This window comes from Mya arenaria, chromosome 9 (genome assembly GCF_026914265.1).
Source record: "Mya arenaria isolate MELC-2E11 chromosome 9, ASM2691426v1".
Classification (NCBI taxonomy): domain Eukaryota; kingdom Metazoa; phylum Mollusca; class Bivalvia; order Myida; family Myidae; genus Mya; species Mya arenaria.
The window spans coordinates 68330085-68346739 of record NC_069130.1 but is presented as its reverse complement, the minus strand read 5'-3'; the positions used below and the strand labels follow the sequence as shown (position 1 = coordinate 68346739).

The 16655-nt window shown below is 34.5% G+C and overlaps 1 protein-coding gene across 4 annotated transcripts; it reads left to right on the top strand.

Moving 5' to 3' along the window:
• Positions 1-1887: 1887 nt before the first annotated feature.
• LOC128245583 (uncharacterized) lies at positions 1888-16655 on the top strand. 4 transcript variants are annotated; one of them, XM_052963790.1, is made up of 14 exons: positions 1899-1995; positions 2155-2383; positions 3982-4285; positions 4595-4925; positions 5047-5190; positions 5976-6146; positions 8982-9085; positions 9411-9539; positions 10063-10133; positions 11366-11389; positions 13198-13339; positions 13719-13815; positions 14559-14663; positions 15033-16655. In XM_052963790.1, the coding sequence occupies exons 3-14, from the start codon at positions 3987-3989 to the stop codon at positions 15336-15338; spliced, it is 1923 nt and encodes a 640-aa protein (XP_052819750.1). In that variant the 5' UTR covers positions 1899-1995; positions 2155-2383; positions 3982-3986; the 3' UTR covers positions 15339-16655. The 4 variants fall into 4 exon arrangements, with proteins under 4 accessions (XP_052819749.1, XP_052819750.1, XP_052819747.1 ...); XM_052963787.1 differs by having other exon boundaries at positions 2155-2409; XM_052963789.1 differs by lacking the exon at positions 2155-2383 and having other exon boundaries at positions 1888-1995.

The window sequence follows — 16655 nt, the reverse complement described above, 5'->3', positions numbered from 1 at the left end:
TGTACAACTTTCTTTGCGGTATGTGTAGATGGTTTTACCACCTTCTGTGCTGTATGTGTAGATGGTTTTACTACCTTCTCTGCTGAAGGTGTGGATGGTTTTACCACCTTCTCTGCTGTGTAGATAGGTGTACAACTTTCTCTGCTGTATGTGTAGATGGTTTTACCACCTTCTCTGCTGAATGTGTAGATGGTTGTTCTACTTTCTCTTTTGTATGTGTAGATTGTTTCACCACCTTCTATGTTGGTTGTGTATATTGTTTTACCACCTTTTCTGGTATGCTGTATGTGTAGATGGTTTTACCACCTTCTATGTTTTATGTGTTGATTGTTTTACAATCTTTTCTGATGTATGTGTAGATGGTTTTACCATCTCTTCTGCTGTATGTCTAGATGGTTTTATCACCTCCTCTGCTGTATGTCTAGATGGTTTTACCACCTTGTATGTGTAGATGGTTTTACCACCTCCTCTGCTGTATGTCTAGATGGTTTAACCACCTTGTACGTGTAGATGGATTTACTGCCTTCTCTGCTGTATGCGTAGATGGTTTTACCACCTTCACTGTTGTATGTGTAGATGGTTTTACCACCTTGTCTGCTGTATGTGTAGATAGTTTTACCACCTTTAAAGACCTTCGTGTAGTGTTTCAAGCATTTTTCCTTTCCCGTTTTCCGTGCCTTCCTGTAGGGACGCAGTTTCCTTATATATCAGTTGTTTTAGCCTTGTGTCGACTCATTGATGAGTTCGCCTGTTGCTAAACGCTTTTGTTTGAACACACTTGTCATTCAGCTGATGTTCACATGCCATTGACAGATTGCATAGATGTTAAGTTTTATTGATTTAAAATGTAGATACTAGATGTATCTTTATAGGGTTGATATTTGCCTTCTAAGATAAACCATGCGGGTCTGAAGGTCTCTCATATACCTTTACGTTAAATACAAGCAGAGGAATGAAAAAAAATGATCTGGGCCATATTACAGAAGCATCTTAAGTAAGGTAAATTTGTACCGTTTCCTAACATACAACAATTTGCTTAACTGTTTCACTAATAGAAAGTGGTATATGCTTAGTATATATCGAGGGGTGAAAGCGAAAAGGTTCTATCTGCTTATTTATTTAATGTCACTTAGAACCTTTTCGCATTCACCCCTCGATATTCTGCTATCAAAATAAGGAAACCTAACTTTTTAAAACTGAAAAATACTTTTTTAAGAATTAGTTGTGTTTTCAAGGAATATAACAATTCCAAATTTTACACTTTTTTAGCTGGTTTGTTTAATTATCCATATTTATAGATGTACTAATAGTTAAATTCATGACTCTCCGATACCCATGTTGGGAGTGACATTCTAAATTTAAACAGGTATCTGCCGCCATGCCATGTATCTGTATATTGAATATCCATATATATATATATATATATATATATACGTCATTTGCCATACATTTGGTATGAGAGAATATACACGTTGTTTGAATTGACTTGACTTGACTACTAGCCGATTTCTTAAATACGTCAAAACAAACCTTTCATCATAGGAAATGATCAATTACTAATTTATATAATACATTTTCAGACTCCTTCAGTCTAGTAAATAAGTCAAATTGCAAACAAGTTGATGGATGATGAACTGTATGCTTTAGTCCAATGTACTAATACAGTTTTATATTCTATCATAGACACTTTTTTTTAGATATTCAACTTTCAGTTACTATTGTAATCTGCCTTCCTTAAACACCGTATCTTATCTTTTATAAAACCAATATAGGAACCGGGAATATGGAGATCGGATGAGACCGGGTATTACGGGGAGTGACCGGGAAATAGTACCGCCCGGGTTTTAGTACTCGAAATATTTTGACCAATCAGAGAGCGTAGTGAGCGTAAACTGTAATGGCGGACAACTGAATAATTGTTGCGAATAATCGGAACAAATCATCATTTTACCACGCTCTTTATGTGGTAATAAATCAAATATTTGCATTTCAAAGGTAAAAATAAGTTTTCTTTTTGATTGCAAACTTTTGGTATTCGTATTGGAGTAATATCTCAATTTTGTGTTCATCAAGAACTTGTTTTGGCATGTTTGCTTGTAAAACGATGAGGGTGGGGAAAGTTTTAAGATGAGACACTTGCGATGACTTTTTCAGGTTGGGTATAAAAGACTGACCGGACCGGACCAATTTCGCACCAACGGAAATTTCCGTAGCGGTCGGGAAATCGCTCGGAAGTCCTCAGAATTTTGATATAAAAGATTGTCCAGACCAGACCATTTCCAAATCATAATAATGTAACGGTCTGCTGTAGGCGGCGGATTAGTGTAACGGTCTGCTGTAGGCGGCGGATGTGCTTTCATAATAACGTTCTGTTAAAACGGAAGTACGTTCATACCAGATGTAAACTTGGTTGGTAATTTGCAAATTAGCAAAACCCGAAAAAATCTGTGAAAATAGAGAAGTTAGTGTATATATAGACCAGTCGACCCCTTCAGGGTCGAGCATGCTTTTCCCTGAAGGGAACTGTTGGTGTTTGTTTCTTTGCACCAGAAAGCTCGGCTATCTGGTGTTTGATTGATTCGCACGTGACAATAATAAAACAAAAAACAACATCAATTAACAGCTTATTACATATTTATATATAAGTACAAATTATATAATTCATAAGATACATATAATCCTTGATACTGTGACATCGTGTGAACAATTTACCATACCAACGACGGGGGACCAGGGGATGAGTGGGAATTCCGGGGGATATGGCACGTATGCCAGTCTTTTAAACCCATCCCTATTTCAAGCTTATAATAATAATAATAATAATAATAATAATAACTTTATTTAAAGAAGGTAACACATTAAGACATAGGCATCATATTATAAACAAACATAACACACGACTTATTTACAATGTGGCCTTCTGAAAGAACATACACACGTACACACACATAAATGCTTAGAATGAAAACGTAAGCATAAATTTATGTTATTTCAAAAGGGTACGTATTAAAATGTTATACGAAAACATATAATACTTGGCACTGGGGTGCAATTTTTTAATCTGAATACTATGCACCAGTCAATTGTAACCACGCCCCCCCCCCCCCCAAGGTCCGGGGGTATACCATGGATAGCCATGGAAATGGGCCGTGTTTTTACCATCCAGGTGGCCCAGCAGTGCCGTGTGAATGTGGTGCTTTTATGTTTGCAAAAATATAGAGGGGAATAGGCCTAACCTAAGGTCCCATGGATGCCGGGGCATTTTACCATCTGATCGTTTCGGCAGGGCGGGGATTTTACCCGGGGTTTGCTGGACCAAAAGTCAAAGTCCACATTATTCCCCGGACATGGGGGGGCCGTGGTTACAATTGACTGGTGCACTAGCAATATACTGGTCTCTTTCAGTAATGTTACAGTTAGACCACCTTAGCAGTGCTTACAAATCATCTGTTTGAGAAATATTATTGTTTTGTAAGATAATATTACTCAACAAATTACATGAAAGGAAAAAGTTGAACAGATATGACAAAATTGTTGTAAGACAAGTTATTAAAAAAATATTTTACTTACCTTGCATGAATGAATTACTGATAGTCCAGCAGATTATAGTCCATTTACAGTAACACATATGTTATTTTCAACTTCCTTGCTATGGCTCTACCCAAGGCCATGAAGCAACAAACTGACATTTTAAAGTGTAATGATATTCCTAAAAACATAAATTAGCATGCTAATATAACAAAGACTTTAACTTACACAAAACATGCTTGGAAAAAGCAAATTGTCTGGGGTAATTTTTTGTGTCTATTTTTGTCATTGTTGGGTTTAAATTTAGATTCATCTATCAGACTAGCTCAGAGTGTCCAGGATTGGATCTTTGCTCAGAGCGGCACCTCTGTTTAGGATTGATCATTTCATAACCAACCAGGAATGGTAAAAAGCAGTTCTTAATGACCATGGTTCTGTTTCTTTCTATCATAGGAAAGATGACTTCCAATATCGATGACTCCTTGAGGGAACAGAGCAAACTGCTGTTACGTAAACTTAAGGACAAACAGACCAAACTTCAAGATATTGTAAATACCAGTTTGAGTGAAGACCAGTCATTCACTGAACCAAAGTCCTTGAGTATTACTTACTTGAAGAAGCAACCCGGGCAGGATCCCGTGAAAAGAACCCCAGTAAGGAGGCTAGGCAGTGCTGAAAAGAAAAATGTGAAAGAAAAGTTAGACACTTCCCTTGAGAAGTCGGTGCTGGATAGGTCAGGCAGAGAGGGAAGAGCAAGGTTTGTTTTATGTATTTCAGGCATTTTTTTATTTTTTTGTGAAGAGTGAACTTTTTTCTTCTATGAGGACCACAACTCACTGTCAAGATACAAACCTTACTCAATAAAAATCGAAGGAAATATGAACTTTTCAACAAGCTTGAAATCTGTTTCACAAGGTTTTAATGATGAGGCTAATGCTAATTGTTATCAATGTACCCTATTATAAGAAATGAAACGATAAACACTGGAATTTCGGAACTTTACCTAGGGAGAAAGTTAGACAGAATGAGATTTTTTTTAATCAATTTCATAATTTATGATTTTCAGGTTGCATAAAAAAAGGTCAAAGTCTAAGGAAAACAGACCTCAATCTGCCGGAAAATCCCCTAAAAGAGCAGTTTCAGGGGAGAACAAAGAAAACTATTATAAAAACAGCCCGGAAAAGACTGTTCCAGAAAAAGTCATAGATATTGACAAAGTTAAGAAAAACGGTGCCAGAAGCAAAGAAACCAATACTGAGCTTGAAGATTTAAGGAGAGAGATCGAAGAACAATGTGGGGCAGCTGGTGGTGAAAGAAAGGGGAACAGACAGCAGGCAGCAGGACCGACAACTCCAAATACAGTGAGGAAGAGGAGGATTATTGATCAAAATGTGAAGGTGAGATGGCTCATGAAGATATCACTTAAAATGTGAAATGAAAGGAAGGTGGAAGGATGTTTCAGAATGCCTATGCTACTTCTCTAGTTTAGTTAAATTCAGTCTTAATTATTTTTTTCAGGTGTCAGGAGTGGCAGACCTGAATGCCAGTGAACTACTTCAAGAATGTGAGGCAGACTTTACCCGCTTGAACTACAGCTACTCGGGAATCGATGATAATGACCTTCAGTTTCTCAGCAAGAGGCTTAACGCAGAAAATGAGCAAGTAAGCATCAGTGATATATTTGATTTAAAAATACATAATAATTACATATTAGATGTGTTTCAAATAAAATGCTCCCCTCAAAGGTCGTGCATTTTTTAACACTTAAACAAGGGATATTATTTAAACTTTCTAGTGGTTTATATAGGATAGATAAATACCAGTTTCAAAGTTTTTTTAATGTTGAAGTCTAAATGACAAAGCTTGTCTGAAACTTGGAAACAAGCTTAATGTATAAAGCTCATTATCATTACATATTAAATATTAAATGAGATATATCAGTGTTTTCTCTACCTGAAATGGGGCTGAAAGTGTCTGCATTTAGTCCACAATAGTAATGGCAAAACTCACAAACATAGTTCTATATTTAACATAGTTCTATATTTAACATAGTTCTATATTTAACATAGTTCTATATTTATTTTGAAGAGCATTTTATTGTGGCCCACTGTGTGCCAGTGGGACATTTATGTATAGTAAAGTCTGGCCTGTAGATGAAATGAAACATAGAACTCAAAATAAGCAATGATATATCTTATAAGCTCCTTGTCTAGCTATATACTTTATTTTATACTTTTGTGTTGATGTGGTTATTTTCACAATTCATTGCGCCCTGGCCCCATTAACAAAAGAAAGAAAAAAACACTGTACACTGTATATCTATAGCTTAAATCAGCAAATTATTAACAGGAATTCAATGAGATAGGCTGTTTTAGTTTAAACCTGATTGAAGAACAACATGAGCTTTTGAACCAGCTATTAACCAACCTTTCAAACTATTTTATCAGCCTGAGGAAGATGCACCAGTGAGAGACACAGACACGGACACAAACCCCCCAGCTCGTTACTCACAGAATCTCTCCCACCCAGGGAACTCCCGCAAGATCGCCTCCTTCATCAAGGAATCCAAGAAACCCAAGTCAATTCTCCTAGCTAACAATAACAGCAGGCTCAACAAGGTATCAGCTCTGTCTTATGACTTAAAGATACAATTACTTCAATAGTTTTAAATTTAATGCAAATAAAGTAAAAGTCTGGGGGGTTTTTGTCTGAAAACAGTGGTGAATTACACCTGTCTTGTTTAAAATGAAAAAAAAAATCATGATATGAAATTACAACATTTTCATGGACTATCATTATTAGCTTGACTATTTAGTTCTACTCACCCTGGTATTGGTATTGGCATATTACCTTGATTAAGGTCTTGCATGTTTTCACATTTAAGGCAATATCTCAGCAAAAACATCATGGATTGCATTGTAACTTCAGACATGTGTTTCCATCCATCCAACCGATATTATTAGTTAAGTTTGATAACGCTGCCTTTCATTCCTGTCTTGTGTATAATACAAATTTTGGCCCTTGACTATTCATCTAAGCAGACATAAGTCGACTTCTGTAAGTTTTGCATTGAAACTTTAAACAAAGGTGTTCAGCAATCAAACCTGCTTTATTTATCAAGTCAGATAACTTCATTTCGAATATTATGCAAACTATACAATTACACTTTGTTTTTCGACTCAATGTTTTGCATGCCAAAGTGCATAAGTCAATATCTCAGCAACATCCTGATGAAATGCATTCAAACATGATTCAACAGTTTCCTTCTCAACCAACTTAATTTATGAAGTCAAATAATAATCTTTCATGTTATTCAAAGTACAGCCATATATTATTCAACTATGAAATTATGTTTAAAAATGGTTATTAAAAAAGTAGTCAGGCATGCTGTGAAAGCTGTTGTAATGATATGCATTTTCATTTGCAATTTTATACATTCAAATGTTCATCCATGTATAACATGTTATGAAAAAAATATTATGTCAAAAACCGTGTCCTACTTATTAAGCCTTACTTCAGTGTTCCCACGCTACCGGGAAAACGGGAAAAAGTCGGGAATATCGAAAAGTCTGTTCCTGGTCGTGAAAATGCCTTGAATTTTGTGATTATAGGTTAAAATCGGGAAAAAGCCGGGAAAAGTAATATTTAAGGTTCGAACTGTTTTGGGTACGAAACTAGTACTCTTAATCATCTAGACACTTGCATCTGACACTGTTCTGTTAAATTGACTCTGGTCAGAGCGATTGAATGATCGAGACTAAGAAGGTTTCCGTTACCACATGCAAGCGTTTATTTTTCACTGCCGTCTGCATTTAAAAGTTATTTTATTGGCCGCAGTTTGTCGGGATTCGCTTTATATACGCTGTCAGTAAGAATCGTGGGTGCTATATACAACGATATTTTTAATCTACAGTATGCTAATTAATGATCATGGATAATTAGCGATCCATGCTTTCATCGAAATATATTTTAATACGTGAAATTGGCCCTAGTTCATTACCATAAACTTGAGATACGCTGTCAATAACATACATGAATGTTAATTGCAATGATCTTACTAGTCTGCGAAGTGCTACACAGCCTGGCAAATATTTGCTATTCATGTGTGAATCTATGAATGATCATGCCTTTAGACTGACCTTGCTCGTATTTATAGACTTTGAGAAGACCACAGTTCTTTGGCCAGTAGACATCATAATAGTTTTAAACTTGTGCAAAAAAGTCACTTATTTTGCATTTTTACCCATGGATTGATGAAGATTGATGGACAGATATAGCTGAATTGCATGCTCATTGATGCAAGTAGATTTTTTTAAAGAGAGTTCAACTCTTAAAATGACACTGGATGTTATGAGTTCAAGTTGTTCAATATTTGTTTAAAGCTTCCCTCTTACGGATTGAACAATTTGACAACTTTCTTACTTTTGTCTTGGAACGAGCCAATTTTGGCAAAAATCCATGAAAACCAATTATTTAAGACTGCTGGCAAAAAGATAGATCACAGATATTTATATTTAAGATCAAAAATTGGTGTTTTATGCATATTTATTTAACCGTTAATAAACCATTAAACATAAATTTTCGAATATAAATATGAAAATTAGCGATCTGATCTTTTGTTGGCAATCTTTTATCGTTGGTTTGCAAATATTTACGTCAAAAATTGATCTATCTCAGACAAAAAATGAAATAAGTTGTTAAAAAAGTATCTATGAGAGTGCAGCTTTAAAAAATGTTCAGAAAGTATGTTTTTGTTCAGAGAGTAAAACTTTTTTTAATGTGATATTTGATTATATTTACCTTAAGCATGCATTTATCCACCAATTACGAAAATTGGTATTGTTAGGAGATCAACCGGCACCAAACCATGCTGGCTGATCAGGGTCCACAATGTTCTATGCACTATAGTAGGTAAGCCTTTAAGTTTCCAAGTAGCAAATACAAATAGCCTAGACCCTGATCATGCCAGCTGATCCATGTCTACACTGTTCACAGAGGCCAACAGTATTCAGCATGCTAAAGGTTAATCATGTTGTTCAATAAATGTCTAAGAAGTTCAGAAAGTGAAAGGTTTTGTTTTTGAGAATAAAACCCTTTGAAAATGACATTTGATGTTATTTAACAAGTTGTTTAATAAATGTCAAAAATGGCAAATAAAGTATTTCACTGAAATGTTTCGTTGTAATAACTGTGAAAAAGGTTGAGAGAAAGTCTGAAATTTGCAAAAAAAACCTTGAAACAGTCTGGAAAAAGTCTGGAATTTTACTTAAAGAAAATTGTGGGAACCCTGCTTACTTATGTGCCCCTCCCCGCTCCCAGGTATTGCTTAGTGTTGTCCTAATTCTACAGCAGATACTGTTTCAGTTTAACTTAATAAACAAGCAGATTCCTTTGCACCGTTGAAGAAATTTAAAATTCATAAATTTAAATAGTTTTCTTCTCACTTTGAACAGTCTGGTAGCAGTAGGGTGAGTTTTCGCAGCCCCACACGGGACAGTTCTGGACATCTGTCCTACTCAATGGATGCATACTCCAAACAGCAGCATAAAATGCTCGGGTTAGTAGTTTAGCATAGACACATACTCCAACCAGCAGTATAGCTGCTCTTAAGAGCTGTTTAAACACTTCTTTTGCAGTATCTTTAAAGGCATTTAGATAATTGCTAATATTATTTCAGCACTTTATGCTTGAGTAATAACCTTTACCAGATGTTAGAACATTCTAAAAACAGCCATATAAAGAAGCGTTTGTACCATATAGTGTGGAACCTATTTACCTATAAGTATTTACCATTTAACCCAATATCTTAAATAGAGACAGTTGTGAGCCAGTTTTGACCACTGAAATATATATTTGTCCAATTCACCTCTTTGTTCTATAAGGTATGACTGGATTGCTGCCCTGATGGATAATGACCCGGCGGGAGTTAACCAGTCTGAAACATTCTTTGACGAGTTGAAAGAATTCCGTAAGCTTAACCTGGAGGAATGTGTCAACAAAGTGTACATGGAGTAAGGCTCAGTTTTCATTTCTAAATTTAATCTATTATCATATGATGTGTCCTTGTTGATGGATCGTAATTTCAAGGGAATTTGATTTCAGTGCTATAGTTTATTTTAAGTTTAGTTACACCATTCACAGTCATAAGGTAAATATTGTCAATAATGGTAGAGTCTAAGTCTTAGTAACCAAGAGTAATTATGACACTGACTTTTGCATGCATGTTCTCACCCAAGGGGTCCTTTCATCCATCCTCTTCATTAGTTTGTTGTTGAGTTTTTTTGATACCTAGACCGCCTACCAATAAAACGGAAATACAGTTATCATGGAAGTGTGATTTTTTATGCCTTTAGCGGGATGTGTCCGCCAAAGATGGCAGATGACAGTGACATTATACTATAATGAATTCACTGTTTCAAAGAGTGAGTTGATCAGGATATTATCCACCCCTATTGTTCAATATGCCACACCAAAACCATGAAATAAACATGACTATCTTTTCCCATGTAAAAAAACTGTAAATTTTGTTTCCAGTGGTCCCCAGGAATTATGGGAACATCCGGAACGAGAACCGTCGCCTGTACAGCGCGCCTTAGAGGAAACAAGTAAGAACTAGATCATTATTAGAGTTTTATTCACAATCACGCTGCACTGTTGTTAAAGTACATATTTTTTTTATATGTGTATTTTGATATGAATTAATTGATGTTTAATGTGCTTTTGAGGTTTTTTCTTTGAAATATATTTAAAAAAGCATGACTTTATAATTGTATGACTTTTTAGAATCTATTGAATATTTCCTATAATCTGTAGTAAGAGCATAGTAAAGAAGTTATTTGTTAGTTTAACAGATGATCACTTGAAATGCACATTCAATTGTAATGTTGTTGTTTTTCTTCACTGGGGAACAATATACTACTGTAATGTCCTGATTCCAGTCCATGTGTGCTGTGTCATTCAAATTGATTATTTGACACACTTTGCTGCACATAAATCATTTTTTGTCACATTTGTTTGATTCACTTCTTCTATTAATTATTGTACTTTCACTGTTAGAGGGAAGTTCTCATACAATTGCCATATATGCTCTTTCAATTATGCATTTGGGGGGATTTTGTAAATTTAAAAGGATGAATGTCTGGCTTATACTTTTTGCCATTATTCATTTTATTGATTAAAACCTTTACATTTTATATTGTGTCATATCATGATATATATAAAACCCTGTTGAAGAAACACCTTTCACGGCACTGAATTAGGGTTCCAACTGCAGATACAGGAGACTTCAGTTCACATTCTGTTGTCAGAGGAATCTAAAAAATGATTGTCTTAACAGCTATTACCTTGTTAAGTATATAAAACAATCAGATATTTTTTTATTAGTTCACTGAGCACAAAGTGTTCATCATTCATTGTGCGTTTTGGACATTTTTTTACTTCAAATTACTTCTTTTCAGAAAGCAGTGGCCAATTTTGCTCAAACTTTACCAGAAACATTGTAGTATTGGTCCCTTTCAAAATTTGGGACTCAGACCTAAAAATAAAGATAACACTTATGAACCGCAAAGTGTTGCATAAAGCATTACCAAGGGCTCATCTATCAATTTTGTTCAAATGGTGACTCTTGTGTTAAAACTGGCCCTACCCTATGAGCTACCTGTTTTATATAGGAATATAGGAAAAGTTATAAATCTTTTAACTCTGGTGAACTCCATGTATTTAAGGCCATCTTGGCACTCTTGTGGTTGATTACAAGAGCCTTTAGTGGAAGTACTTAAAAAGGATAAACACTTAACACTTGAATAAATTGTGTATTTTGAGTGACTTGATATTTTAGGAAAGCGTGAAAATCCAGTGTCAGGTATTGTAGTGTGAATTAACCCATGATTTATATTTAACTTGAAGGTATTCATGTTTTAGATTTTTTAATTTGAATTAGTGTTTCTTCTAGGCCTTTGACCACAGCAATGCACTATGCCACCCTTTTGACTCCCTGAAAGGCGCCCTGCTGCCCAATCAGAATCGAAAAAAAAAGATGTTTTTTGTTGTTGATAAGATTTAAGGTTATAGGTCATTTTCCTAAAATACCATAGAAAATATCATTGATAAAGGACACATTTTTAACCAATGCCATTTTATTTTGGAACGGAGGGGGGGGGGGGGGGGGGGGGGGGGGGGGGGGTCCTATATATGCATGACTAACAGATATAAGGTGAAGCTTTTAGAACTTGACATGCAAGATGTGCCAGGGCTCCCTTTTAAGACATTGTCAACAATGTCACCGTACAGTTGTGCCCTTATTAGAAAAAAATACCATGCCCTATGTAAATCCTGAAGAAACACTATGAATGTATTCATTGTTTTGTTTCAACATATTTGATATGTTTAGATTGTTTGATTATATATCTTGAATTCACTACATATTTGCTAATTTATAATTTGGTGAGTTGAAAATTAATATGAATAGAATACACATGTAGTCATGCTGATTTAATTATTACATGCAATTAATAATTGTTTCGAAACTGGTGAATGTTGAACAGTAATTAATTTGTTTGTTGGTTAGAGTTTTCCCAAAGCTTTGATTTATTTGGTTGTTGATAGCAGAATAACTCTTTAAGACATTCTACTATTAAAGTGTTCCAGTTGCCCCTGGTATCTCATGGAGTTGATATTGCTCAAATATCTGTTCCCTGTTTCGTGCGTCATTAAAGTACTATATATTGTTTACATGCAATGCATATGATTGGATAAAAATCACAACAAAATATTTAAGATATATGTATAAAAAAATAACATTTAACAATCAATATGCATAAGTTATTTTTATGGCAATGTATACAATACATAGAGATAACTATAGTACAGTTTATCAAAGTTAGAGGACAAAAGGCGCATTAATTGTTTTTGTTTTACGTACAAAGTAGGCCACCAGTGAGGGCTTGATTTCCTTGTGCTATCAGCCAATCAGTTACTGGAGGGCAAACACCATATCATATGAAATGCTATGTCACTCATCAATGAGCCTATAGGAATGAACTTAAATAATAAATAGTCCAGAACTGAGTGGTATTGTTTTGTCAAAAAAGGTCATGTCATAGTAACCATGTAAATTGCCTAACTAGCTGTTTAATTCTAATTAGCTGAATAATTAACATTAATAAACCGAGCATGAATCCCATATATAAACTTATTTTGTTTTGAAACTGTTTTTAATATCAAATAAAGTCATTAAAACTGATATTGTTTTTTTATTGCTTTTTTTTGCAAATTATGAAAAATATGACCGTGAAGGTTGAATTAATTAGAGTGCCTTCATCATGATTGATCACATCAGTTTAATATGCGGAAATTTAGGAGTTTATGACTGTGTTAACATAAAGGCCAAGGTTTCAATAATATATTAGTCATAACTTCAATAGTCTTAAATCTGTATTAACATCACAAATGGCAATCAATGACCATTTTTATTTCCTCAACTTTGTGCTCATTTTTAATGCTGGCTTAAGTTTAATACCACTAAAGTATGTATCAAAGTAATGAAACCATGACAGTAAAATATTTGCAATTAACGACTAAAAATGATCTTTATTGAAACGGCCACAAGAATGATAAAAAAGGCAAACATGGACTTATATTGACTTATATTATCAATATGATTATTTTCAGAGGTGAAGCCTTACGTTGTGAATGATCGCCTGTTTGCGGAACCAGTCCATCGCAGTCTCTTTGCAGACTATGACTACCAGGAACCACAAACCAGTCAAGAATCAGACACAAAGCCAACCTATGATGAACCAAGATTTGTCAGGTAGGCAATTATATTTCAAGTTTTAGTAAAGACAACTTCGTTTTTATAATTAATAGCCCTTTTCAATTGAATATTGTATGGGCCTACACCCTCTTTTCACTGGAAAATTAATGTTCTTCACTTGAAATTATTTTGGTCTAATTTCCTAGAAAAGATCACTGTGTTAAGAATCTATATTTTTGTTCTTAATTTGGAAAAATTACATGCAAAATGTACTTTTGTACTCATGAAAATTAACAGAAATGGCACATAGTTCAAATACTGCACCAGGTATTCACTAATTTCTCTGTGAAGAAAATAGTTTCAAATTATAAAATCTGCATACTCATTTTTCAATTATTCAAGTACACTTGAACCTGAATCTTTCTTCACTTCAAAGGGTTAGTGTCCCCCGTTCTACACTGAAGACTCCCAGTCGGATGAAGCCACATCGACGGAACAGCTTTGATGCTGCAGATTCCATGGCACTGTCGAAGGTATCTGTCTATTTTTCTTTCCTTCTGGAGCCAATGATATTTAATTTTTAGACAGAAATTAATAAAACTTATGTCATGTATGCATCAATGCAATGTGGTCTGTTTTGTCTGGATCGTTTCAGTTAACTCAAAGAGTTATTACACTTCAATTCATAAAAAAAAATGTACAATTAAATTTGTCTGTTTGCAGACAAGGTTATGCAACTGATGAATAGAAAGGAATGCAACATGTATGAGTTGTGTATAGCAGTATGAGGCAATGATGAATCAACAAGTTTAACTAACATCAGGACAATAAAACTAGAATTGTTGCCATTTATTTTTAAAAGAATATGTGTTACTAATATAAGTTAATGAAACATAGATTTGATGTACCACCAGAGTTATAGCCCTTTAATTCATGAAAATCTAATTCCTGTCCTTTGGTGTATTATGTAATTTATTTAACCTGAACTTTATGAAGCTAATACATGTATTATCATTATAAAGCTATTTTGACCTAACAACAGTAAATTTTAGACTCATGCTTCACAACTTTTTACCCAGTTCATATTCATATTACTTTACTTAAGTACTTTTGCAGAGTTTTGCCTAAGATGGTGTCTTGAAATGTCTGGGTGTCTTGAAATGTGATTTTTTACCATGAATCTACTATCGGGGAATATCAATTCTCAAGTTTGCTTGTTCTGTATTTTAAAGTTGTGGTCACTTATCATTGAAGCAACCACTCTTCTCCATTTCAGCATTGCATGATGGGGTTCAACACCAGCAAGCCAGCAATGGTGCCTGCCTCCTCCAATATAGCCCTGCGGGATGCCACGTCTGGAATCAAGTCAGCAGTCCGCACAGTAAGTAGGTTTGATGAAAGTTTTAAGCTGGGTTGTTTTACCAATGTAAACATTTGTTGAAGATATGCCTTAATATTAGACAAGCATTTGAATATTTGGTTCTGTTGTAAGTGTCATTCTGTTTCAGCTGTTTAACATGGCTTAGAAAAATAATTTCACACCACTACACATGTTTGTCAGCTTTAGCATTATTTTTATTGTCATAAATTGGAGGCTTTAAGTTATAAAGTCAAAACTGTTGGATTTTTCAAACTATCTAGAAGAAATAGTCTCAGCAATGCATAATGATAAATTGTCACATTCCCATATGCAATTGCTCTTTCCTGATAATTATACAGAAAACTAATGATTAACATTTAATATTTTCAGACTTTGGATGATGCAGAGACATTAGCTGCTAACTTTCCGTATGAATGGGACCCTAAAGAACAATCCATCTGCCGTCCCTTACCAAGACCGACTTATAAACCTGAGTCTTCCTACGCTGATAGCAGCTGGCCCGCGGCCATGAAGAGCCAGAGCCTGGCTAGTTGTCTCCATACATCCAGCAACTTTCAGCAGACATCACAAAATCTACAGAAAGCGACGGACGAGTTGTTGGATTCTACCTACAGCCTCATGTACGAGATGAAAAGACTGAAAACTGAACGCAGCGATCATCCTATAAAGCTGTAGTATTATAACAAATGTCTAGGCTAGTGTCTGTGATAGACTTCATTTGAAGAGTTTTACTATATGCCAGTTTATTCCGTCCATTTCATCAGGAGTGTGTTGATTCCGTGATGCTTGATTTTCATTAACTGTTGTTTCAAAGGTTTGAAATGAGACAAAATGATTAACAACTTATTGGTCATCTCACATCTCTTTTTTAATTGTCATTTGCCAGTTTGCATATTAAAGTCATAAATTTAGAAGTTTTAATCAATTGCTCTTAGAAACAGTAAACATATTTGGCTGCTCCTTTTAGATTGGTTTTATGATTATTTTATCTTCACTACCATACACACAGTTGAAACCATAGTGACTGTAGCTACCATAAGTATCTGCTCATCTGTTTTTCAATGAAAAGTATTAGGTATGGTCCTAGCCTCGGTGTTGTTGTTGTTGTTGTTGTTGTTGTCATTATCATACACAAACATTAACCTTTGCCAAAATTCATAAAACAAGTGAAGATATTCCAATGAAACTTGGTACACATGTTGACAATCATCAATTGTACAGCAAGGCCCATAACTCTGGCTTAGATAATGGTTGAGCTATGCACCATATTTCACTGAAATAAGACCAGACGAGTGTGTGCATTACCTCAAGGCTCTCTTGTTTTATATTTATTGTACCTCTTAATCGTGTTGACTTCGCATCAGTGTAAATGTTAACAGCTGTTCCCATCAGGAATATCCATGTTTTGGAATTCACTAGATAAATTTATTTATACTGTGTTTCTCACTAACATGTATAGGTTATACTCTGTTGATGTTACAAAGCTTTTTTCTATCAGTTAGATAATACATAAGAACAACAACAACAAAAACAACAACAACAACAGTTAGATAATACATAAGAACAACAACAACAAAAACAACAACAACAACAGTTAGATAATACATAAGAACAACAACAACAAAAACAACAACAACAAAAACACCATTTAACAGTGACTGACGTCGACATCACTTTCTTTTACATGATTGCTTTTATTTGATAAAGGCATACTTTCAATGGTTTTGGTTTAAACATTATTTACTGTATTTATTGTATACAAGTACATTTAGCAAAGACGTACAACTTTTAGAGATAAAACTTTAAAAAAAACACATCTTATGTTGTAGAATTTATATAATTGTATAATTATGTTAAATAAATCAGTCAACAGTCTTTATCTTTAGATTGAATAGTTTATTTATTTTTGTTTAGCTGTTTTCGCTTATAAAATATTTAATGCATTTTGTATATATGATTTTTCTATAATTTAATGGAAATAAAATTGAATTT

Excerpts from the sequence above, each read along its gene's own strand:
- LOC128245583 (XM_052963787.1), top strand. The coding sequence starts at position 2,349 with ATGTGCTTTCATAATAACGTTCTGTTAAAACGGAAGTACGTTCATACC. Across the intron at positions 10,134-11,365 it reads GCGCGCCTTAGAGGAAACAA|GAAAGCGTGAAAATCCAGTG; the intron begins GTAAGAACTAGA and ends TTGATATTTTAG. Across the intron at positions 13,340-13,718 it reads GATGAACCAAGATTTGTCAG|GGTTAGTGTCCCCCGTTCTA; the intron begins GTAGGCAATTAT and ends TTCACTTCAAAG.